Source organism: Engystomops pustulosus, chromosome 7, assembly GCF_040894005.1.
Source record: "Engystomops pustulosus chromosome 7, aEngPut4.maternal, whole genome shotgun sequence".
Classification (NCBI taxonomy): domain Eukaryota; kingdom Metazoa; phylum Chordata; class Amphibia; order Anura; family Leptodactylidae; genus Engystomops; species Engystomops pustulosus.
The window spans coordinates 50593866-50621309 of record NC_092417.1 but is presented as its reverse complement, the minus strand read 5'-3'; the positions used below and the strand labels follow the sequence as shown (position 1 = coordinate 50621309).

Below are 27444 nucleotides of genomic sequence, written 5' to 3'. Positions count from 1 at the left end.
CAGGGTAAGACGGCGGCTGTTCACTAATCGGGGTAAGACGGCGGCTATTCCTGACGGCCATCCATCCTGCCCCATGGACCAGAAGGGTTACGTCCCCCCCACACACCCCCAGTTTATTATCGCTGCAACTGGCTCATCAATTCAGACGAGCCGATAGCAGCGAATTTACTTATGACGTCAGTAATACCGGTCACCATGTCTGTAGACACGGTGATCGGGGCAGGGTGGCGGCTGTTCCTGACAGCCACCAATTTTGCCTTACGATCCAGAGGGGTTTTGTTGCCCCCCTCTGTCCATGTTTGCCGCTATTTGCTGGTCGATTTGGTCCAGCCAAAAGCAGCAATATTCGTCACAATGGGCATCGCTAGGGTGAATAAAAGCAACACTTGGTGATAATTTCCCTACTAAAACGAAGATTTGGTACAAAAGTGCGGGCCGTGCACATTGTACAGATTATGCTGTACAACTCTTACGAGCTGTTCCAATGTGCATGTCCTGCCGTATCATTTCTCCGTTTTCAAGAGGAAGATATTAGGAAACTAATATTGGGACAAGAAGGACGGGGCCCCAGGACCTCTGGTTTAGATGTTCCTGTGTTTTGCCAGGACAGCATTTTCCCGGTGAATTCTGCTGCTTCTAATGGTAGGACTCAATAAAGAGTCTGTTCCAAAAGAGAAGTTAGGATGGACACTACATACTACTAAGAGTCCTGCGACAACTCCAGAGTGACAAAAGTTTAGTTGGTCCCCTGGTATATTCTACCTCCTTATACACTAGACATTCACAATTCACGCCCAACCTATTGTGAATTAATTTCGGTAAAATGAATAATTGTAACAACTGTTATGTCCCGTTGCTCCCTGTACCCCTCCATTATTTCATAAGGGGCGCCACATAACGGGCACTGAACTTTCCAGAAATAATTGCAATTTCCATCTTGGACTCCGTTGCACATCATATTTGGAAACCACCTATATGTTCAAAATGCTCATTTCACCACGTGTATTACACTACACCACATATTACACCTTGCTATATTCCCCAAGGGGTGTACATTCAACAATTAGGGTCACTTTTCGGGTTTTCCTCTGTTTTGGTACCACTACGGCTCTCCAAATGTATCCTGACACATGTGAAGGATTTCTTACAAATTTGGCCTCTAAAAGACAAACATCCCTCTTTTCCTCTACTGTGCGCCCATAAAGCATTTTATATGCACATGTGGGGTACTTCTACACTCGGGAGAAATAGTTTTACACCTTTTTTGGGGTTATTTAATATATTATCCCTTGTGGCTTACATAAATTAGGGGTAAAGTGACATTTATAGGAAAATTTTCACCTTTTTAATGATTCGGGCCTAATTGGATCATTCACCTGTAGGGGCAAATACATATATTACACATTGCAAAATTCTCTAAGGGGTGTGCATTCAAAGATTAGGGTCACTTTTCGGATTCTTATCTGTTTTATACCACTAGGGTTCTCCAAATGCATGTCAAACATTTCTGTCAAATTTGGCTTCTAAAAGGCAAACATTCCCCTTTCCTTTTACTGTGCGCCCATACAACATTTTATATACACATGTGGGGTACTTCTACACTCGAGAGAAATAGGTTTACACATTTTGGGGGGTTATTACATTTTTTTATCCCTTGTGGCTATCTAAAATTAGGAGTAAAATGACCTTTATAAGAAAATGTTCACCTTTTATCTATTTAAGTCCTAATTAAATCAAACACCTTTACGGACAAATACACATATTACACCTTGCTAAATTCTCCAAAGGGTGCACTTTCCAAAATGGTGACACTTGTTGGGGTTCCCCTCTGTTTTGGTACCACTAGGGCTCTCCAAATGCATCCTGACACATGTAAAGGATGATTGTCAAATCTGGCTTCTAAAAGGCCAAAGCCCCTCTTTCCCTTCTGAGCCCTACTGTGCACCCATACAACACTTTATATGCAAAAGTGGTGCTGTTCTGTGCTTAGGAGAAATAGTTTTACACATTTATGGGGTTGTTTCATCTTTTATCCCTTGTGGCTTACAAAAATTTGGGGTAAAAGTGACTTTTTTGAGAAAATTTTCACCTTTTTTCCCTTTTGGGGCCTAATTGAATCAAACACCTATTGGGGAAAATACACAAATTACACGTTGCTAAACTCTCCAAGGGGTGTACTTTCCAAAATGGTGTCTCATGTTGGGGCTTTCCTCTGTTTTGGTACCACTATGGCTCTCCAAATGCATCCTGACACATGTAAACTTTTTCAGCCATATTTGCCCTGCAAAAACGAAACAACGCTCTTTCCATTCCAAGTGCCCCACTGTGTCCGTACAGCAGGGTACAGTGACAAAATGGGTATTGGCATACTCAAGAGGAATTGCCCTCAACATTGTAAAATGCATTTTCCTTTTTAACCCATTGTGAAGGTGCAAATTTTAGTGTTAAATGAATCTATAGTAAGATAAAATTACATTTCTCTAATTTCACTTTCATTTATCTTTCACGCTCATGAAACGCTCAAAGGGTTAACAAAATTCCCAAAGGTTGTTTTGAATATTTTGAGGGGTGTAGTTTCTAAAATGGTGTCATTTGTGGGGGGTTTCTGTCATGTGGGCCTTATAAAGTCACTTCTAACTAAATTGACCCTCCAAAAGTAGGTTTTGATGATTTTCGTAAAAATCTGAAAAATTGCACCTAAAGTTACAAGCCTCCTAACATCCAAAATAAAGGAAAAGATGTTTGAAAAATGATGCCAAGTTAAAGCAGACATATGGAAAATGTTAGTTATCAAGTTATTTTAGTGCTATGACCAACTTTCCAAAAAGTAGAAAATTTTGAATTTGGAAAACATTGTTTTTTTCAAAATTTTTGCCAAATTTCCATTTATTTCATAAATAAATACTAAATATATTTATTAAATTTCTCAACCAGCATGAAGTACAATGTGTCAAGAAAAAACAAATCTCAAAATCAACTGGATATGTTAAAGCGTTCCAAAGTTATAACCACTTAAATAGACACATGTCAGATTTTAAAAAATGGTCCGTGTCAGGAAGGTGAAAAGTGGCTTCAGCGTTAAGGGGTTAAAGTTGGGTTCACATAGTATTGGCCTGGAAGTCCTTGGTCCCCCTTGACGAAGGTTTGAGTAACGAAATGCACATTGGGCTGGATGCCCAAAAAGGTCTCACCACTTAGATGTCTATATGTTTGCTACATTTCCTACTATTTGGATCTGTATATTAGAATTTCTGTTGCACTGCTTACTCATAACTGCACAATTGTACACCCAGCATTGTATCAGCTACACAGGACCAGCATTGGATTACATTTTCTTGTACCGTGAATTTCATATGATGGGTATGAAGGAAAATGTTATGTTTAAACCTAGCTGCAGTTTAGTCAGTTTTTAATAGTTGATTCAGGCATTGTGTTCTGTAGGTTTGTTCTTAAGTTAAATTTGCATGCAAGTCGGAACTAGCATATTTTGTAAGTCTAACTCCTAACAAAGTATTGTTGTGGTCGCTGTGAGAATAGGTTTTTGGGCTGCCATGGGATAGAGACCTTTGATAACACTTATGTTGAGCATTGCAAGTTTAGTAAATTGATAGCAGAGAGGTCTTTCTGTAACTAGGGGTCGTCTAAGTCAAGTGAGGAAATCTACCATCCTAAGCCAGCATGATAACCCAGCTACACTTGCTCATAGCTTCAGGCACTGTTACTGTGGTAGTCTATTTATATTTGTTAACCATGACCAACTTTTAAAATTATGTTATTAAGCCTGAAGGGCTCTGGGGGGGAGCACCCCTTATCTCCTGTAAAATAGTCCCCATGAGCCTCAAAATAAGGTTGTCTTCTGCTGGATTTCTGGAGTCCATTATTATATCAGAGACTGGGCCCACTGGAAGATCTTCTGGTATTCTGGTTGCCCAGTTCAACTGGGCGGTTCCCAATCTTTTTTGGGACTTTCCGACTACTTTTTTTTTTTAACTGATAACTGAACTATCTCTGTGCATGAGCAGTACAGGTGTCCCATTTTCAAAAGTTTTCATGCAAACTAATAGATAACTCATAATCTTGTTTAAGTTGAGACTGAACCAGATCCTTCAAGAGGGAAACTGATGCCATCTCCCTCTTAACAACATCCATATATAACATGTGCCAATGCTGAAATCCGTTCCTTCGTTATACAAATGATTTGATGTGTTCGGTGCTGATCACATATGACGTCTGGCACAACTGACTCTCATGTGACATATCCCATGAATGTAAATAGAGATGAAGCAACCCATACAAGATTGTTGTTCCTCCAGGCAAAAGTTGTAAATTCTGTTAGACTTTGTTATACTAAGTTTATCATGAAAGGACAAGTCTTAAATACTGCATCGCACTGGGAAGAAGCAAGTTTACCCAAGATGACCCTGGGTTATATTCAGATACAATGGACAGCATAAAGCCTGTGGCTACCAAAACCACTTCTCCTTATAGATGTGCATGTCCATCTAAGTAACGGCAGCGGGTCTTCGCAGTTAGGACATAAGATATAAGCAGTTGTGCAACACAGGATTTTGGGAGACAGCAGAGCATTATCTGTCCAAATGACATAATAAGAAGTCATGCTCCATTTTTCTCTGTTGCCAAAATACTACATCTGGTTAAAGGAGACCTTCACATGGATTTACTGCTCTGTAGAGTCTCTGGACCATGTATAGTGCTGGAAGTGCCCCTTTGGGGTTCTGCAGTAATGGTGACATTACGATGTCACTTTAACAAAACCGGCAGAACTTCCTTTCCTCTAATACAACAGAAATAATCTAATCCTGTAATATGTTACACCTGGCAAACAATGAAAAGTCATTATTTAGGCAATCAGTCGTCAGTGTAATGAAGACCTTGCTGCAAGATGCAAACACACCTTTCGGAAATCCCCATGATTATGTAAACTGTATAACCTAGAGCATAAACCCACACACGCTACACAACTCCATGCACACACTTGTAAGTGAAATGTGTCAGGCATAGGAATGAAATCACATAAAGAGGACCCTCTGATTCCTCCTCTCACACTGCTCGCTCCGGGGCATAACTTCCCAACACATTATAAGTAAAAGAAAAGAACTGTCTGGATCTTCTGTTGGATTGTCTTACCATTAATTGCAGTCTATCAACAAGACTTGTGTTATACATAAGAACTGCCCTGGAGCGGACATCTTTACTGCAGTACGTTTTCTACAACGGCAAGACTACTGTGAGCACGAAATAGCCCAGCATGAGCCTCAAAAATTTACACTATTATAAAAGGAAATTATTTGGTAGACTGGATTTCGTTTGGCTGGCTACTGTCAGATCTATCTGAAGTGTCATGTATTGAAGACGCTGCTACTCATAACATGATGACGCTTCATGTTTCAGGACAGGAGAGCTTTTTACTGGAACATTCCTAATTTTTTCTGATTCATTTTAGGAGACAAGTCCCTTAAGATACGCCAGCAAGAATGAAAATGTCTGTGTTTGCGTGGGTTTTCTCCCACACTCCAAAAACATACTGGAAGGTTGATTAGATTATGAGCCCCATTGGGGACAGGGACGGATTTGTCAAGCTCTGTGTAGCGCTGCGTAATCTGTGTGCGCTATATAAATAAATGAATTATTATTTACCCATTATTTATATTATATTATATACCCACTATTTATCTGAATAGTATAGTATAGGCATGGCAGTAGATTACCATGGATCACAGAAGCTGATCCCTATGCAAAACAGTGGATTTCCCTACCAGCTTCTAAGATGATGGTGTCTTCATGAAACAACCTTTTGAGATGCTCATCTACATATACTATGGCGATCGCTGTCTATTATATGATTATATGTATTAGACTGCCAGGTTCACATAAATGATTAATGACAAGTGTGTTGTAGCAGAGGAGAGTAATGTGGAGTGTAACAAGACTTTTAAAGCTCGCTGGTGGAGAATCCCTTCAGGAGTAGACTAGATGGAATTGGACTAGATTTCCCTTTTTACTTCCCCTTTTACAACCTCCAGCAATCGTTCCTTGCAGTACTTTTCCATTCTTCTCCAGACAAGGCGTTCATGGGATTAACCAGACAAGATTATTACTCTAATAATACATCCTGTCCTCTCAGATATCATTAGTGAGCTCAGATGTGCACTGGAAACGTCTTGTTCCTTATACTCCCTCAACCCCCCTCCCTCCCAACTTTAAGATTGGGTAATTTAAGAAGATATTTCTCCTAGTTAATGTTAGGTATACCATAAAAGCTGCAATCAGACCTCTATGTGATCTCTTTGTTCCCCTAGAAAAGTGCAGGACAGTCAATGGACTGGAAAGGAGAAACACATCATGGATAAATCTTACAGGAGTGTGCCAGCTTCATTTGCAGGTAGCATCAAACCACGACTAGGACGCTTCCCGTCCTAAGGAGCTATTATATTCATTACAACACTGAGTCACTGCGCTGAATTGGCAATTCTCTGCCAGCCAGAAATTGTGGCAGACGATAGATTATAATTCACAATAAATAAAGGTATTTTCTGCAAAGGAACATCTAAGGTAAATGTCACTGGAACAAGAAGTAAACACACAACATTAAAAAAAAGGATACATTTAACCCCTTCTGGACTCAGCTTTTTCATTCTTAAGGAGCTCAATCTTTAGATGTACATTTATGGAGTCTATGGATTTGTTTTTTTGGGAATGGATGTTATATAAGTGCCATGAATTAAATTCTATGGGTTAGAAGAAAATAAATGGACAAGTTTGAGGTTGTTTGTATTATTTCAATATCCAAGCTGTGTGAACAGTGTTCAATTTTGTTTATCTTACAATTTCTATGGAATTTTTTGCAGTCTAAATTTTCAAACATTTTTTAAAATGGTTTTTACTTTATATTTTTTAGACATCTGTATAGCAGTGCATTTTACATGTCAGTTTCACACCGACATGCAGCCTTTTAGGTCATGTCACTGGGAGGTACTAACATGCAACACGAAACGTCAGAGCAGAGAAATTGATAGGCCTTCAGCTGTCATTGCAAAGCCCTTTGTACCTGGCCATCATGGAGGCTAATATGCAGCTAGCACTGATGCTATGGTCACCAAAGGGGTTAAATACACATCCTATAAGCATTGCCCACAACATTGGCTTTATTATTTATTTCCTGTGTATGCAACATGTTTATTTTTCTGACACCCACCGTTCTTCCGGTACACTTACTATACTATCTTCCTCTATGCTCAAACTATGTACTTCCTGGTTGCGCCGAAGGGGGTGGGGGTGGGGGGTGGGCTTGTTGGGAATATAAAAAATAACAGTTTTAAATGGAATACGGCGGTTTCTGCAAATAATGGAGATATGCTCCGGCATCAGCTCACCCTGAGCTGGTGAAAGGAATTTTTGGGTTATAATTGCCATTTTAAAGTGGTAGGTTTCCTTTAAGGTAGTTTTTTTTTAAAATAATAGAAAGAGAAATACTTACCTCTCCAGAGGTCACCCTGAGGCTCCAGCAAAGTCACTGGGTGTCCGATGCTTAGGCCCCATTGAACTGGAAATGTTGATGGCACAATCCCTTCAGAAACTATTAAGAAATTACTTACTGTATATGGAAACTCCCCAAAAAGTTGTTATTAAAACCATGTAGGTTTAGATAAACTGTAGTTGCCCTACTGCCTCCCATCATCTTATAGCTACATGGGGTTAGCATGGTATTGGCATCCTATAAACTATAACCTACTACTTGCAGACATTGTTTAAAACTAAAATTATTATCCACTGGCATTCAGGATCGATTCACACAGTACAATTATATTCGGATTCATATTTTCTGAAGAATGTAACAGACACGTCCTGCAAGCTGCGAGAATCCTATATGATTAGGGAATTGCCTATTTTGCTGTAGCATATGAGTAAATTATGACGAGAATAAATATCCAATTAATCCACTCCTGTTATTCCGCACAGTCGGGCCCATGCCTTCTATAAATCAATTTGAAGAACAGGCTTTACTGACTACAGGGGGTTAAGAAGAGAAATGTTGTTTTGCATCTGATCTGGAGAGGGTTGGGAGCAGGCCGCCATGCCAGGAGTTTCAATTACTGTATTTAGTAAACAAGAATGCCAGGCTAACCAATTGATTTCTGCCAGGGGCTGTGTATGAGCCGCTCTTCATTAGATCTTTCAGATAAAATGCAACCTGCTATTTTGACATTGCTATTCCACTTTCGTTTAAAAGTAATGGCTACTACTCCCAACACAAGCTGACAAACTGCATGATAGAAAGATGAGTGATGCGCAAGAGGCGAGCCAAGCACAAGAGGCTTGAGATAGGGAAACTTATCAGTGCTTATACACCAATTTTCTGCAAAAAATTGCGACTGCGCCACCTACACACTGTGTGTTAGTGGATGGGGCGTTCATGTGCCGTACCTGCGTACTTTCACTCAAAACTACGCCAGGTTGGAACTGGTAGTTTGGTCCACTAGCCAGCGCAGCCGGCAGATACATCATGAGGTGTAAGCCGGTGGGGAAAAAGGCTTTATCATATGCCGGAGCATGAAAATTTAATAACTTGGTATTACAATTTCCAGACTCAAATGGGTGTGCCCTTAGCTAGAGGTAATGATAATAATTATACTGATAATAATAATAATAATGGCACCACACAAAATTTAATGAAATCATGTAAAAGAATTGGTAATTTAAGAGGAACACTATTTAGTAAAAACAGTCCTGTCACTGGAAGTGTCATCTTATTTAAAGTAAAGTGGAGCACTAGGTATATCCTGATGTGTGGCAGAGTGGTCTACGAGCTGCCATCAGGCACCAGGGTAAATTTCTGTTCCTGTACCCCATATACTACACCCCAACAGTAAAATATAACACTGTACTCACAGTAAATACAGGACTAGTATAATCAAATGTATGGAAGCTAACAATCAATTAGTCCCATAGTAAATGAATGGGTTACATCACCCCATGAACAAAGATATAAGAATGTATCTTCTTAAAAGATGAGGTCTCCGAGATCACTGACACTAACAAGGAGATGTGTCATGGGCCCCTCCTGGGACAGCAATGGTGACATCAATGGCAGAGAAGGCGACACTCCAGATACAATGGCTCCCTGATGTCATGGCTGGCTGACAGTCACACTGCTAGGATGGAGGCGTCTCACTGATAATTAATGCATGTTCATGAGTTGAGCTTCATGGTAATTGGGAGGGCAAATATTGTGTAAATGAAGACGGCATAAATAGCATAAAAAGGTCTTCACAATACATTCTGTCACAGTGATTCATTTAAGAATGAATAACGCTGATCCACACTTCAGGTTATTGGAGAATAGGCTAAACACAAATATTACTGCTATAGGCCCTTAAGTAGGATGTTAGTGAAAACCTTCACTGTGTAAATGAAATACAGGGCACCATGAAATCCACCAGTGCCTTACGGTCTACCACTACCATGGAGTCATGTATGTGCCTCTTAAGGCCTCAGGAGATTCCCTTATTTAAATGAATAGTGTTGGGAACAATAGAAAAATTTGTAATACACTCCATTAACTAAATAAGTTACTCTGTGATTTCTACTTCTTTCTCCTGCGGTGAGCGGTGTATCTTACAGACTTTAGAGGTTCGGATAACTAAGGAGGCTAATTAATTAGTCTGGGGAAATTAGACTATCCAGGAACTGTAATAATTAGAGATAAAGAACTTCATTAAATGTCTGAGAGGTTCGTAGATACAGGACTGAAAGTTGATTTACATAAACTGCTTAGTTAAGGGAGAGAGGCAGGGGAAAAGAAGGTCTCCGGATCAGATTTCTTTAATAAAGTGTATTACAAAGTTTACTATTATGGTCTGTACTATTAATTTATAAAATTTTGCTGAAAGTTTATTTACACTTGATGACCTGCCCAAAGGATCAGTCATTAATGTTAAAGACCCAGATAACCGCTTTATTGCCATCCAAACTCAGCTACTACCATAGCATATCCAGCAAGCTTCTTATATACAGAATGGCATTACTCTTCCACAGTATGTAGGACATAAGAGATATAGTTTAGGGCAGCGATTAGAGACCAAGTGCCCAAACTACAACCAAGACCCACTTATCTATTGCAAAGTGCCAACACAGAAATGTAATTAGTGACTTATACTCCCTGCTCTGTCACAGAGCATATCAGCCCCCTGAGGACACCAATAAAGCAGAAAATAGAAGAAATTTGGATGATCATTGTAGCTTCCCTCCAGGGTCCCATAAACAGGAAGAATTGTCAGGGCCGGAGAAGGAGATACAATGATAAATCCAGATCTGTCCACACGTTCCCAATCCTCCAGTAGTCCCAGGTAGCGCTGTCACTTTAATATAGCTCTGTGCACAGCAAGTCCTGGGCTGTCTGGGACTGCAAGAAGATACCTGGAGTCCTCTCTGCTGATGGCCTGGGTGCCCACAGAAAGGGCTCTGAGTGCCACCTCTGGCACCCGTGCCATAGGTTCGCCACCACTGGTCTAGGGATTAGTAGTGTGTTAAGGGAGTCCTTAAGGTTAACTTTATCTAGCCCTGGGGACCTGGGTTCAAGTCCCAGGGTCAACATCTGCAAAGAGTTTGTATGTTCTCTCCGTGTTTATGTGTGTTTCCTCCCACGCTCCAAAACATACTGGTTGGTTGATTAGATTGTGAGCCCCATGGGGACAGGGACTGATTTGGCAAGCTCTGTGCAGCGCTGTGTAATCTTTGTGCGTTATATAAATAAAGGAATTATTATTACTTTTATTTTAGCTTTACTAATATATAAATACAAAATGTTCTCATGTGATCAACTACTATGGAAGATATAATATACTACAAAAACAAAAATAGTGGGTTTTTATAAGAAGGTTCTAAGCAGCGGATAAAGGGTTAAATTGAGCGTCCACATAAGAGCAGTTCATGTGTGTGGATTTCTTGTAAAGAATCTGAACTGGTGTGACACTAATCTTATCTTCAATGAAAAAATCTGCCATTAACTTTATAAAACTTGACAATGGCTAAGGAAGCAGAAAAAAGAGAGAGAAGGAATCCTTTCAGGATGTGAGAAATCTCCGTAAATCCTGCGGTAAGACACCGCCAGCGCCCCAGCGCTCTGCAGCCTGCAATACACTTTTATGATAAATCACATTAACTTTCTATGACCCCCACTGCCTGTAGGAAAACACAGCAGAGGCTCCGGCAGTTTGCTCGACTCGAGAGGGATTTCATTTCCCTCAGCGCTGTGATAGATCTGAAACGGACAAGACAAGTCTGACAGCTAGATAAAAGGAAATATCAAGTAGGCCTTCTCTCATGTGGGACTCCATTCTTAAGGCAGATGATGAAATTAGCAATGCCCGGAATTTGTTAACCCATGCCAGCCTGGCTTGGGACCATAACATAGATGTTTTCTTCGTATGATCTCACATCTCACACAGGTGATGCCTCCTTTTCAGGAAACAAAGATGTAGCTGTAAGATTAAAGGGAAGGTCCACCTAACAAACATATGTTGGTAACATTTAGGAATGCAGGTGCCATGAAGTAGTCTGATCCTGAAAGTCCTATTCCCACCCATTTGCATTAAAGGGCTTGGCCACTATATGTTTTCTGTAATGTGTGGGGAGGAGCAGGATATTAGGTAAAATGCCAATATTCATCTATTAATTTTTTTTTTTCACCGCTTCCTTGATATGCAACGCCAAGCCCCCCCGATTCATAAATGTATTTTTCCTCATCAGCTGCCTTGCAGGGTCATGTAATCTCTAACTGTCCATGACCAGAAATGAGTGGACCCAATGTTTACATTCGGGTTTTCCCATTTGGCAAACTGACGCCCCTGGCCATGGCTATGATTGGCCAGTGGTTTCTGGGTAATCAAAGCCATTTCCAAAGCATTCAATTTGTTGCATATGGCCGCCAATCCAGAAATATGTCCGAGTCGCATGGGCCGACCCGCATGGAAACATTAGATCCTCTCATCTCATCTCCCTTTCAGGACATTATGATAGTAAATATGAATACAAGCTCAAAGTCCGGGATGGACAATTAGAGATCACATGTACAGTAATGGAAGCTGTAAAAGTATGAAGTAAAAGACGCTTCACTTTACATTTTAACCTCTTTACAACCAGGCCCTTTTTTTCATCTCCATTTTTCACTCCCTTACATCAAAAATCGATAACTTTTTAAATTTTTACACGTAAAGAGCTGTGTGATGGCTTGTTTTTTGGGTAACAAATTGCACTTCATAGTCTTGGTATGTAATATTCCATGCCGTGTACTGGTAAGCGGGAAAAAATTCCATGCCGTGTACTGATAAGCGGGAAAAAATTCTAAATGCAGTGAGAGAAACGCAACTGCAGCGTTTTCTTGTGAGCTTGGATTTTACAGCTTTCACTTTGTGCCCCAATTGACATGTCTTCTTTATTCTTTGGGTCGGTGCGATCATGGGGATAACAAATTGGTTTCGGTTTTACCATTTTTTTTCACATTTACAGAAATTAAAACCTCCTATACCAAATTTTGATGATATTTTTAATGCTTCCATTTTTGGGACTGTACAACCTTTTGATCACTTTTTATTGAATTTTAAATACTTTTCAAAATGGCAAAAGAGTGCCATTTTCAAATTCGGGCGCTATTTTCCGTTATGGGGTTAAACCCAGTGAAAAACCGTTATTATATTTTGTTAGATCAGGCATTTTCGGACGCAGCGATGCCGAATGAGTTTATGATTTTTACTGTTTATTTATATGACTTCTAGGGAAAGGGGGGTGATTTGAATTTTTATGTTATTTTAATATAATTTTTTAAAAACTTTTTATTATTATTTTTTTTTAATTATTTTCATACCCCCTAGGGTACTTTAAACCTATGTTGTCTGATCGATCCTACCATATACTGCTATACTACAGCAGTATTTTCCTCCTCATCAATTACAACGTGCAAATTGCACATTGGAATGAATGGGTTAAAACGAATGAGCCTTAGGTCTTCCAAAGACCAGAGGCTGTCATGGCAACCGCTCGCCGCTCCCTGATGACACAGGGAGCGGCAATCTTCACCATGGGCGCCGCCATATTTTTGAAGCCTCTACGGCAGCTTTGCCGGCGGCCATGGACAGGATGTCACCCACAATCGGTGCTAGCACCGATCGCGGGTGTTACCAGTAAGTGTTTGCTGAAATATGCCGACTTACGGAGAGGGCTCAGCCCGTGACAGTGGTGGTGAACTATTAATAGAACTACATTAGTAAATTACCCAATATCCTGCCCCCAAATCTTAAAAAAAAATTTGAAGTAAAGTGACCAAGTCCTTTAAGACTAGCGTGTATTACGACAGACTTGGTCACTATGTATGGGGTAGTCTACCACAATAGACAGAGGCCAGGAGTTATGCTATGCACAGATAAGAGAGCTTCAAATATTCTGAAGGTTATCAGTGATGCGTTATCACAATTCAGTAGGTTTCAGCAATCTTCTACATCTCTGCACAATGCAGTTTCGGGCCCTCTACAATGCTACTCTATGATCAATGAAATGAACGTACTTTGAACAGCCCAACATCTCCAGTGCGGGGTATTTCTACATCACTAGACATCTCTGCCTGTCATTTCCAGTAGGAAGGATCGCTCTTTCATGCGGTTCAGCATGATAACGCTGCAGCATGTTATGTGTCATGTCAATGAAGTGGAAGGCAAGGTGATCAGAGGAGAAAGAAAACACAGACACTACAAGGGGATAAGGCGCTGCCATGTAACACATGTGTGTAGGGTTTGTCAGCTCACGTATAACACAACTTTACAAAAATCACAAAAACATAGAAAAAGGGATGTAGTAGATTTGTACAAATCCCATCAGAAATACCTTTTGTTTGTGCTGTTGATGGTAGTGGTGAGGCTCCTGTTGGCGGTGGTTTTTCGGCGGGCCACTTTGTTCTCAGTGATGGTTTCCTCGCTCTTTTCATGTTTAGGGGTGCTACCACCCTTGCTATTGAGGTCTCTCAGAACATCATAGTTTATTTTACTGGAGATTTTCTTCTGCTCCAGCATCTTCTCAATAGCTTCTCCAGCTGTACTGGCTTGTATGGGGGCTCGCCGCCTGGAAGATTTTTTTGGCTACAAATAAACGGGATAAAAAAATAAATATAAAATGCATTAGGATGTGCTTAATGCTGTATTTGAAGGTAAATTATCTTGAAGTTGCCCGAAATTGCATAACAACTTTTTCCAACACATTTCTGCATCTGTGACATTGAAAACATTTCTTGTCTGTGCAACATTAAGAAGATTTTAAGACCAGAAACCATTGGAAAAAGTGACATTCCTCCAAATCTATGGTGACACTACTATGTCTATTTCAGTCAATATTACAGACTTCGGTTCAGGAAGGGAGTATGTCGGGTCACACTGGACAGTCCTCTGACAGATCTCCACCCTCCAAAACTTTAGTGATTTTAGCTGACAGCACTCATTACATACTGTAGGTCTGATGAGACACCTTGTGTAGACTATGCTCAAATACAATATTGCACTTACTTATTAAATTTAATAAATTTAGGCAACGTCTATTCTGAGTTAATTGAATCATTAGAACACAAGAAGGCTCGCATTAAAGTTTTAATATAAAAAAGGTCAGCGCTTACAAACAAAAAGTGGTTATCAAAAGACAGATATTTACATACAATGAAAAAATAAACTGTTTGATTAAAAAAAAAAAAAAAAAAAACCAGAACTTAATACATTACGTGACGTAATAATTCTGGGGAAGCAAAAATCAGTTTAGGGATCCCCAAAGAATGACTAATTTCTGGAAACTTTCACCCAAGTAAGATTCCAAAATCCCCCAGGCTGTGGCCTTTGATACAGTAACAGCAGAGATCCGGATGGAATTATTAGGGAAAAGCATGTGGCCTAAATATTTTGATGTGCGTAACAGATGTGACCTCCGTTATATAGGGCATCACCTTTTACTGACCTCTGTTATAAAGGTTGCTAAAATACAATCATCACACCGTAAGTTTTTATGATATTATCATCTGGTTCCTGTGGATACTGGCTAAGCATCCTGGTCTGGTGTAAGGACAAGTAATTTCAAGGAATGGGTGGCTACTTTTACTCCTAATTGTGACGTTTCCCCTATTTTTATCTCCACAATTGACTACATATATTCACTTCTGGAACCACATCACATATCCCATCTGATCAATCTCAGCCAAGCAGATGCTGAAAGTGATGTTCTAAGACTTTCTCAGGACCCCTGAACTACCTACCAGTAGTGACTTACAAATCACGAGATGGTCAAAACCTCATGTTGATATCAAAAGCCAAGATGCAAATGTGAACAGAGTCTAGACGACAACCAGGATCTTGCATTTACAGGATGACACATGACAGATGTGAGTGCTCCATAATTTCTAGCATACACCGTACAGTTATACCTCCACATCAGATACTAATAAAGAGCCACTGGACCGCAGGTGCTTCATCACTTGGCATGAGTCTGGACCAACAGATCAATCACATTTGCCCTGTGACTGATGTAATTTATGCTACAGATGGCTTTAATATATTAGCCAATTTACCATGTTCTGCATATGGCAGCACTGATAAATTGTGATAAATCCACAGCAGACAGACCAGAAATTTCAGGGATGGGAGGGAGGAATGGAAAAAAAAAATGGAGTCCCGGTGATTATAAACTACTGCTGATGTCTGTGAGATGTGTTCCCTTACTCTAGTAGGAGGATACATGATAATGTATAAAAGGAGTCTATCAGACCACAAGTAAAACAGCATTGTCTAGGGCAATTTAAGTTTTTCAGGCGTACATCCCGTTTCCTATTTATGCTAATTAGCTTCTCCGTGCACCAGAGGCGTGGTCACACCTGCCGGAGCACCTATTTTCTTGCCATCTAAATAACACAATCCTTGACAGACAACATTAGTAATCTAGAGTCCAATTGTTATTGTTTGGAGTGTTTGCTGGAGGTCAACTGGTACTTAAGTCATGGCATTTTTTTTAGTAGTTATTGGGGCACAATTATCATATGCAGGCAGTAAGTGCACCTCCATATTATTTTCCCACTGACCACGCTGGATTTATCAGGAGGCTCCTGAAAGGGTGCAGGCTATTGCTTGTGTGCTGGTGCGGTGCAGGAACACCCCATGATGACTGACTCCCCCCTCAGACATACCCCTCTGTGATAGTAATTTGCCTATTTCAGGGATTGGACACCAGATTTCAGTCGTACAAGCCCTGATAAATATGTTCGAATGTGTTATTCTGACATGTGGAGTCTAATAACATCTGGGTCATAACTATCGTTTAATCACAAATGAAAATATTGCAACAATGACAAGTCAGACCCAATGGCAGCAGTTTAGGACCTGGTTTGCTAAGAATTTGGGTGTTGGAACAATGCATCACTTACTGATACCTGAATGGAATAGTGTTATGCACCTTCCACTGCTTTAACATTCACATCGATAGATCAACCTTCGATAAGATGGGTGGGGGGGAACTACAGAATAGAGTGGCGGTGTATTGATTTGACAATTGGATTTTTCCAATTGGATTTCAAGAGAAATGTCACATTCAATAACCATCGCAAACACCTTTAGAGCAGCTAAAAATGCCATGAATAAACCCCAGGGATCACATAGATTAAAAATGTCAATGCAAGAAAAGGTAACACACAATATAAAGCAAGGGGGGGAGGGGGTGAATATTTCGAAGCAATGTAAAATCATGTTAATTGTGGCACAATTATGCACAAATAATCCCAAAAGGCCAAAAAAACAACAACCATGATTCTGGTATGTATGGACATATCCACTTCACATGCACTTGTGATGCAGGAGATCTGATTTTGTTGTGAAATCTGTATGTGGCAATCCCAGGATCCACGTAGAATACATCACATTAAGGATCGGAAAAGGCGTTTTTGGAGCAGTTTGGGTGACCCAGTGATCTCAGCGAGTCTAGACTACCCTGTATTTGGCAGAGAAGTAAGTAATAAACATCTCTGGCCGCACAGCCTGCAGCTTCAGATTTACTATTCAAACTTTCATTAATCCTCCACGTTGGTTTATTGCAATGATTTAAGCAGAATGAATCTGAGTAGGAAGACGTCACTATCCGGGATGACAGACAGGAGGGCAGGCCGACTATACACATGGCTGGTGGTGGGGAGAAGAGATTATTGTAATGTATCAGATAAACGTAATTGTCCCACACAAATCCTAAAACAACTGTGCCGAAAAATAAAATCAGCACCAATAGAGAGACCTACTACACTATTTTGGAAGTTGGATACAACCTTTGAAATTTAGTCTTATTTCTTACCAAAACACACTAGAGGTTACTAATGGGTCATAGCTAGAGATGATCGGAAACATCGAGTCCACTCGGGTTCAGACCATGCAAAGCGGACATATTACCAGATTGGTGGAGAAACAGCCTGAACCCGAACAGAAACATTGGGTCTGCTCATCTATAGTTATTATCATACAGCACTATCCTTAAGTCTCTCTAACACTCTATTAGTAATTTTTAACAATGCCATTCATTAGCTCTGGCCCTTATACATAATAGACAGGAAGAAGCAGCTGTAGGGTGACAGGTGACCCCTCACCTGCTGGGCTCCTGTGACCCCCTTCAGTTCGATTATATATGTCCACCCCAATATTAATGAATATCAGTAGGAAATCCAACTACACACTGTTGTAGTCGGTTACCATAAAGACATAGAGCTCTCCATAGAATCTGTAGACAAAACAATGGGGGATATTATATCTTCAGAAATTTCCATTACATAGTTATCTTCTGCTATGGGTTGTAGTGAATTATACCATGTTATTATACAGCAGTACATTATATTATCAGTAAAGTAAATAGCATGCAGGAAGAGCAGTAATAAAATCTTAGAAGTCGTGTCATGTCCAAGGGCTTGAAGTTTAGTGACCTCATATCACTTCATTAGTTTCTATTATTGCTCCTGTTTCTTTCTAGGAGTCCTGACCTCTTCTCTCTTTGAAGTCCCAATGTCCTTTAGGTCAGTCATTCCAATCCACGATCTTCAAAGCCAAGCGGAGAAGCTAAGCTGTCTACAAGAAAGGAAACTTCTAGGGGGCTTATGGCTTTGAAGCAGATGAATTTGATACGGCAGAACGTCTCATTTGTTTTCCTTTATGAAAACGTTGTTGCACTGAATTTTCTAGTGGCCATGGGGGAAGGCGCCCATTATGTCCTTATACAGGCATAGTCGAAGTGTCTCGACCTTGGAGATACTTTCCATAAAATTTAACTACAAAATCTGTAGTTACACTAAAATATTATAACATGTTTTTATTCCAGCTCTGACAAATGTTAAAATAAAAGTAATAGCGAAGCAAACGCATACAATAGTACAGACCAGCTTTCTATTCTGTCCCACAGACGTAGTCCTGAGCAGCACCTTGTATGACATCCATATGCCCTAATAGGGAATAGTGACTGGGACCAATGGGAGATTATAATAAGGGCAGTTTGGGCAGCAGCCTGAGCTCCAAGGCTTCTAGGAGGCCCCCACGGCCACCCACCAGGTTTGATACTGCCCTTTAGAGGTATTTAACAAAAAAACAGGGACACAACACAAATGTGAGAGAACTTTCAACAGGCATGAACATAAAAGTGATTGCAGGACCTTTAAATGACATCAAAAAGGCCTTCCCATTCCGCGTTTGGACATTCTTGAACATCCTGTTGTGAGAGGGGGAATATGAAGAGGGCTCACAGGCTAAGCCCTCTTCATACTCACCTGGTGTTTGCTGCATAATGCAGCAAACACCCGTTGCTAGCGCTCAACCATTTAAATACTGCTGGAAAAGGTGCTGGTGGCATTTGAATGTCAGCGGTGCACGGGTGCCACTAACTTGGTTCCAATCGGGGTTCACCAATTGGTTGCCATGACAGCCGGAAGTTTGTCTTAAACTCCCAAACCAGTCTTTAGGCAGCATCTGTTTGTGAGTAACAGACCGATACCGATGCACTGCAAAATCCCTACATAATGCAATAAATATTGCAGTATATGGTAGGATTGATCAGACCCCTATGGTTCAAGTACCAAAAGCACCTAAAAAACTGTAGAAAAAATTACAAAAAAAAATTAAGAATAATTTATTCATTAGAATTTTAAAAAATAACCAAAAACCTAAAAGTTCCAATGACCCCCGTTGCCCAAAACTGATATAAAAATAAGCAAAATCATAACATCAATAAACATATTAGGTATAGCCGCCGTCCCAATATTACTGATCTATCAAAATCTAAAAATGGCTATTCCCGGTGGTGAAACCTGTAATGGAAAAAGTCTCCCAAATGTCGGGATTTCCACTTTTTTGCCATTTTGCATCACATAAAATTTAGAAGAAAAAAATGATCAAAAAGTCATACAGTCCCCAAAATCATAACAATGAAAACCTCATCTCATCCCGCAAAAATGACAACTTACACAGCTCCGTGCACTCCTTATGAAATAGAACAAAATCAAGATTTTTTTTTTGTACAAAAGGTTTAATTTTTAAAAAATCTATTAAAACATAAAACCTAGATAAATCTGGTATCTCTGTGATTGTACATCTGAGTTGCTATTTGTAGCGCACAGTGAAAGTTGTAAAAATAAAAAAATAAAAACCACAAGAAACAACTGGTTTTTTTTTTTGCCACTTTCACCACATGGAATATTAAATACTGACAATAGAAAGGACAATTTGTTGTGTAAAAAACAAGCCTTTATACAGCTATGTATGAAGGTGGGGAACAAAAACTAGAAACAGAAAAACGAAAGAGGGCTAAAGGGGTTAAAGTGCAGCAGTATACAGGCAGTAAATGTAAAATATAAATTAGCCTGGTGGAGGCCCACAATTTTCTTGAGACCCAGTACTAATTAATTGAATAATACATAGTGTGGGGCCTGTAAGGGGAGCAGGACTACTTTTTGTTGTATTCCTAGAACTTTGCTAGAACCTGAAATCAGGCTCCTCCCTTCAAGTTCTGCACTTTGTATAATACAATGAATCAGCAATGACTGGAGTGTTCCTTTGTCTAACCCCTGACCTGGACTGTCTTCAGGAGATCCCCTTTAGGGCAGCACACACTGGTAGCCGGTAAATAAAAGCAGATTTATCATGCATTTCGTCTGCATCAGAAATTAGGTAGAACACAGTGACATTATTTTGAGTGTGCCCTCTATATTATCCATCTGCCCTTATACATATATTACATGCATGTGGAGTTCCCCTAAACGGACCCCCACTTTAGGACTTGTTGGCAGAACATACTCTGCAGCATGTGAATTCAGATATTACACGTGTGTTACGCCTCGTGTGGTGTTTACTACAATTTTATAGCAACAATGTAAATCAATACAAAGAAGCAGAGTACAGCTCCCAGAATCAATGGGAGATGATCCTATCACATGGACGCGTACCTTCTGTTCCTTATAAATACCCAGCTCCTTTTCTTTTGCAATTCTCTCTTCTTTTTCTGAAAGACGGAGGTTTAAGATGTTAACAAAACATGAATGATGTTTTCTGCATCCTGTCACTTTCCCTGACACATCGAGACGTCAAAATGTGAATGGAGAATCACGGCACTTACCCTTTTGTTCCCGCAGGTAGTCAGCGTTCTCTCTCATCCACAGCTCTGTCTTTATTTCAGCTTCTTTCTCATTCAGAATATACTGAGGGGATGAAGAAGGAAAAGGCCGGGGTGAGCCGAAAATGGTGGACTAGTCAATTAAGCATGCCAAATAATATATCAGGCATTATGCTTAGTGTCACAGTATATAGGGAAAATGTTCTGTCCCATCATCTGCATCAACAGTGGAAAGTCAACACTTCACCAATTTTGGCCATGATAAAGGGAGGGGGCAATTGCTCCCCCATATGCCCAATTAGGATGGATTTTAAATACAGTCTGCCACCACTACGGGTACTGCTATACAGAGAGTCTCACTGTTAAATAAGTTTTAAACTTTTTGTAAATTGTTTGTGCACCGAGGACATTGGCTTTGCTCCAGGTAGACCGCTCTGGCATGCCTCCAACAACCCCTCAGTACCTTGCATCGCTACAATCTTCCTCTGACCAGTCCATCCATCTCTTGTGACATCACAGCCTTATCCTTTGCGTGCCCGTGCACGCCTTATCCTCTGCGTGCAAACTGGTTTGGGTATGTGCACTGCACATGAGCGGCTCCACACTAACACAAGGGCAGTCGTTTTTCTGATGGCAGGTAAAATGAGTATGTGCCAGTCAGTTAGTGACGCTGCAGGTTGTCATAAGAACCAGGATTAACAATAAATCTTAATTACAGTCGCCATTGATAACGGTTATAGCTGTTTACTGCAGCCCGGAGATAAAGTACAGTAAATTAGGTCAAGTGTTCTTAAGTAGGGGGATGCCTGTATTGTGATTCAGGCGGGATATTCTTATGACCATGGCAAGGCTGCCCAGTTATGTAGTGGGACAGCCAAGACTTCCACAATGTCATGATGTGGAGTCAGGACATTGTAGTATTCCTATACATTTTCGGTTCTCAGGCCTCTCCGCAGTTTGCACGCTGTCAGCTGGATGCCGCTGTCTGGGGTCGGTTCCTTATTTACAGCTCACTACCAATGTAATATGCATTACATAGATCACCAGGAGCGCTCTCTGCAGTGCACTAGCTAATAAGTCCATTTATTTCTCGACACAACAAACAGAGCAATAATAGACACTGGAAAACAGACTTGATTAAACACATTTATATCGGCTGACATAAGAGGAGGAATCGGGTCTCACCCTGTCTATTTCATTGTCGTCAATCCCATTAAGGTCCAGTTCTCCATCTTCCGCATTGTCACCTGCTGAGATGAAAGCAGTACTTCAGTGAAATCTTATTCTTGTTCTGTTTTTCATTTGTTTAAATTGAAAGCATAAATATTTGTATTTACTATATTTCCTTGTCAAAAAACAAAGACCAGAATATCCCAAAAAATTCCTAACGATTTTAATTTCAACTTATTGTTATTGTGACTGGTTAAGAAGGGACCTCCAGTAACTATAGAAAGACAGGAGCACTGAAACCCAATCACGTAGCAGAGTACATACCACCAAATATTGCAATTTGCAACACCAAAACACTAATCAATAAGGACCTGTGGGAGGTTTGTTGTGAGAAGTTCCCTTTAACTGACAACCACTGGACATACAAATCGCCTTACAGAGCTGAATTATGAACTTCGCGAGTATAAGGAGTTGATCTTTAGCCTCCTCTACTTATCCATCTGTTGTGTACATGAGAAGACGTTCAGAAACACTGATCACTAAGGGAGAAGTAAAAATTAACAGAGTACATTGCAGGATTTTCTAGTATCACCTGCTATATGCATTTCTGAATTTGATTCAAATGTATAGTTACGCTTTTTTTCTTCTGCTCCCTATTATGTGTTGTGTAAGAGCAAATCATCTTATTGCTACAAGAACTAGGTGATTGTTTCATGCTGATTACATATTAAGGGATCATACTAAGGATAGGCCACCAATCAGAATTAATGGACAACCTGTTCAATAGTAATAATTACTTTTTTACAATGTAGTTTTGCTTATATGGCTACAGTTCTACAACAGCCGTAAAGAGAACCTGTCTCCAACAATGAAAGGTTTCAATAGCCTGTGCGTTACGGATTTTAAAATGCCTTTGTTAGCAGTCTGAATCATTTCAGTACTTTATTTAAGTTCGATTCACATTACCCGTCTCCCTGCTAAAAGCTTGTGGTGAATCCCCAGGGAGTGGCAGCTGCAGCCTGTGTGTGCCTTTGTCTCCTCATGCATTCATCCTCTACTCCACACCATCCCCCTCCTTCCGCTGTCTGCTCAATGCACATGACAGGAAGAGGGGAGTGGGAGGGAGCTGCATGAGAGTGGAGGAGACCAACACAGACACACACAGGCTGCCGCTGTGTGTCTGAAAGTTTTTGGGCAATTATACACTATTGCCTTCTGTATGTATACAAGGAAAGAAGAACTAACCCAAAATACAAACCAATAAATAAATATATATACACATATAATATTTTAGACGTTTTGTATCTCTACAGAATAATTTTATTTTTTACGAATTCTATAACATACATTTTGGAAATGAATGCCTTTGTGGAAAACATACTGTGACTTCGTCAGAACCACTGGATGAAACGTTCCCGACTCTTTCCAAAACGTGGTAATTAAGAGCGGATCATGAAGCATTCAGTCTGGCCAGCTATTACTACAAGTACTTCCGACTAATTAATTTGTTGCTACTTCCAGCTTTCTGGCCGGAGAATAGAAGGCGCATGAATTATTTACAGACCTCAGACGTTTCCAGCAGTGGCAGAAATAACAGATGTTCTCTATGATGATGACGATGAGATCACAAAACATGAGATGATATCACTTGTGTCTCACCACAGACTATTCTCAGGAGAGGAAAACACTAAATTAATTTACTGCTACTTATAACATTTATCAGAGCCATGTATGGTCAAGAAAATAACTCCTAGCTAAGAGAAGGATCACCGCTCGTCTTAGGTCTCTCTTATTCCTCCTGGAAATATATCAATAGTCAAAGTTGACAGCGCAAATAGTAACTGCTCATTTTCAACATATACGTTCATTAACCAGGGGGAATGGGACTATGCAGTGCCTTAGAGAGACAGAGAGCTTCAAAAGAACGTAAATATCAGGAAGTAGAGATATGCAAATCAGTTGTAGAATTTTTCAAAAGTTTTTGTTTGGGTCAGAACCGATGTTACTGTATATGTCCTAAAAATTGGTATATAACTCTGTCAATTCAATTAAAACTCAGAATTTAAATGTTTAACTTGTTTTTCATTTTTTCTTCATCCTTCCCTCCTACTTTAAGGTTTTGGCCACTTATATAACACTAACAGGGTAATCATAAGTCACCCATATTATACTTATTCTTTTATACCTTATTGTTCACCGCATGCAGCATCAGGTCACGTGAACAGCAGGACTCAGGACTTCCTGGCATGTCCTGCTGGCGGATGGAGGGGGCTGTGTGCTCTTTACAGCCTGTGCCTCCACCCATAGCCACTCCCTCCACCATAACCACTCCCATAAAAGGGGTTGGAGGAGCGGATGGCTCTATATATACTTACCCTGGTTTAAAAAAAAAAAGGCAGTTGATGATACCTTTTTATTAAATAACTAAAAAGGAAGATAACAATTGCAATTCAGGTCTCTTCATCAGGCATAGTATAAGACAACATCTCAATAGAACACATATGTATACACAAATTGACACAGCAACAACTTATACTTACCCTGCTAATGTTAAGTACAAGTGGCCGACCCCTTTAAGCACTTGGAATGAATGACAATATTAGCCAACTGATATTTGAAATATTAGTCTGATCCGAATAAGGAAATATTCTAATTGTGCCTGAAAAATAGATAAGCTCATATCCATCAGGAGGGTTGATTATCCATATTACATTATAACTTCTACATTCATCAACCAGCTTGTTGATGTGATACATAATTTTTTGCTTCTTGGCCGCCTATTTAGAAAAATAAAAGTGTGTACGGCTATAAATATGTAGCGGCTTCCTGGGGAGCGAGCATAAACGTAGCGTTTATTTGTGGAAGGCTTTATAGTACAGTACATCACTGAGATATAGGAGACGTGTCCAGGACAAGCTATTTTAGAGGCTCTGGCAGAAAAGCAGCTTTATAGATGTGCAGGCGAGTAATAGAAACAAAGGCGCGCTCTTTACAGTGTGCCGTAAAATGCTAATAGACTGGAGGGATGGACACAAATTATTAACGAAGTACAGAAATGTCATGTTGATCTAGTTTGCTACTAACTTCCTAGGTTTTAGACACTAAAAATAACATAAAAGGTGATTAGACTAAAAGGAGCCTCTGGACTGAAGATACCTTATCACAGAGGTGCACCTGCTGTAATCCCTTAGATAATCTACATATAAAGGGCCATTTACAGTAGTTTACCCATTAGGCACATCTCACAATCTTCTAACCATGATAGGTTATGTGATATAAGACAACTTCTGTCAATGAAGAACGTGAATTGGGGATTTCTAGGCTAACATAAGAGGCTCCCTTTAAATAGCCATCTATAAACCAATGCTCTATGCCACCGCAACTGGATCTTTAAAACTGGAACTACTAAGCCATGTTTGTAAACCCGTTTGCCCAAGAGTGAATTCGGTCTTAGAGACTTGAAAGACATCCCGGACCAAACCTGGAATCACTCTACGAAACTGTACACATCTAGCGAGTTGCTGGGACCAATTTACTCGTGGCCTGAGGGTTAAGATAAAGTGAACATAGCCTTTAAGGTATCATTGTTTTGTGATTATGCCTTATATGAAATCAACCGTTTAAAAAAAAAAAAAACACAAAAAACCCTAGAAATACTCACCTCTGCTCCTCTTCATCTTGATCCCAGCGCTGTCCATAACAAGTATGGACACAACAGGATCACCTAGAAAAGAAACTTATAATTAGCAGCTGGAGCACAGGACAAGATGTTTGGAGCCCCGGGCAGCTTATTATGCACGTCCTCTCACCTCGCTATCCCATGCAGGGAGAAGGTGTTGTTGTAACCCAAGAGGCGTGAATTCAAGCCTCTAGCGTGACCTCACCTCGCTCTCCCATGCTCCAAGCAGGGTGTGCATAAATAGCAGCACGGAGCATCGGACATCTTGTCCCTGCGCTCTTGGGTTAAAAATTATACGTTTCTTTTCTAGGTGATCCTGGCATGTCAAGACTAGCGACGGACAGCATGGGGATCAAGGTGAAGAGGAGTGGAGGGGAATATTTGTAGTTTTTTTTTTTTAACTGGTTGATTTCCTTTAATGTTATTCATGCACTACTACTGACGCCTGAGAGGATGTGGACCATTATTTGGATGGGACTGTCAATCCACACAATATTTTTAAGACCACGTCTATTGTTCACAAATTTTTATATAACAGATATTTATTTCAGGTCATCCCATAGCCTCAACTTGTATAAAACATGGAGAGTATTTGTTAACGTCTGCATTGAACCACTCAAGTCCAGCATAAAACACGTCTCAGACTATGTAGACATTTTTAAGGTGCATCAAGACATTTCTCTTTCAATGACGTCCCACCATTAAAAGTACTGGTAGGTTGCGGCAGCAACTTAGGAAAAAGAAATTGTTGGCACTTCCGAAGGCAACAACACAACATATCACTATATACTGTATGTATGATAGCATAGGTCAGGGGTCCCCAAACTTTTTACATAGGGGGCCATTCACTGTCCCCCTCAGACCGTTGGAGGCCGGTCTAAAGTTTAAAAATAAATAGCAGTACATGTGACCGGATCCGTAATACACTGGCTCCCCCCTCAATTATTTAATTAATTATTAAATACTGTATACTGGGACCCCTCTCCATTAATTATTGAATATGTCTCCCCTCCCCATTATTTCCTAGACTGCCCCTCATAACTAATTATTTCCTAGACTGCCCCTCATAACTAATTATTTCCTAGACTGCCCCTCATAACTAATTATTTCCTAGACTGCCCCTCATAACTAATTATTTCCTATACTGCCCCTCATAACTAACTATTGGCCCCCGGCCGCCACAATCTTTTTGCTGCCCTTTTTAATAAAAAATAACACCCTTGTACTCACCTAGGTCCCGGCGCGCGTCTTCTATCTTCTTGCCGCGTCCGGGCAGGAAGGAGTGTGCGGCCGCGTGATGACGCCATTGCGCGGCTGCGCAACCTAGTTCATGGAGCGATGTGCACCGGAGTTGTCTTCCAACCACATCGCTCCAGTAATAGTGCTCGAGCAGCCATTTCCGGGCGCTTTGAGCACTATACAGTGACAGACAGGAGCTTCCTGTCCGGATGGAGGCTCCTGTCCGACTGTCGAATGCCGCGGGGGCCCTGCGTTGGCGCACCACGTGTCGGGGGGCCGCATGTGGCCCACGGGCCGTAGTCTGGGGAGCCCTGGCATAGGTCTATGCCAAAGTTCCTATAAACTGCTGTGTGCCCATCTTGCTGCAGGTGGTGCTGCCTGAGGCAAGAGGCTCAACTCGCCTTATTGTTGGTGCACCCCTGATTGGAGTGATATAACTGGTTAAAAACCTCTACATGTGGTGTTTTTGTTGAAGCTTCTTATGGTGCAAAACCTGATTCAGCCGTTGATCAAACAGATCCCATAGAGAAAAATGGGATCTGTTCTGGCATTAATTTCCCTCCGGTATTTGTCGTCTATGGTGCAAAACCAGGAAATTTGTGAACGCATCCCAAAATCTCAGGAGTATATGTACCTACAGTAGAGGGCTCAGATGAAAGCCTCTGTATGGACTTTGCTTTTCTATACAG

General features: G+C 40.5%; 1 protein-coding gene across 3 annotated transcripts in view; it reads right to left on the bottom strand.

Moving 5' to 3' along the window:
• Positions 1 to 27444, bottom strand: part of BRF1 (BRF1 general transcription factor IIIB subunit) — a 216706-nt gene that overhangs the window by 34019 nt on the left and 155243 nt on the right. For 2 of the 3 annotated variants that reach the window (XM_072115866.1, XM_072115868.1), the window contains exons 12-15: positions 21853 to 21917; positions 20671 to 20752; positions 20501 to 20556; positions 13897 to 14147 (exon numbers count right to left, since the gene is read on the bottom strand). In XM_072115866.1, the coding sequence (XP_071971967.1) occupies positions 13897 to 14147; positions 20501 to 20556; positions 20671 to 20752; positions 21853 to 21917 (454 nt within the window). The remainder of the gene's footprint in view (positions 1 to 13896; positions 14148 to 20500; positions 20557 to 20670; positions 20753 to 21852; positions 21918 to 27444) is intronic. The other variant, XM_072115867.1, reaches the window with a different exon arrangement.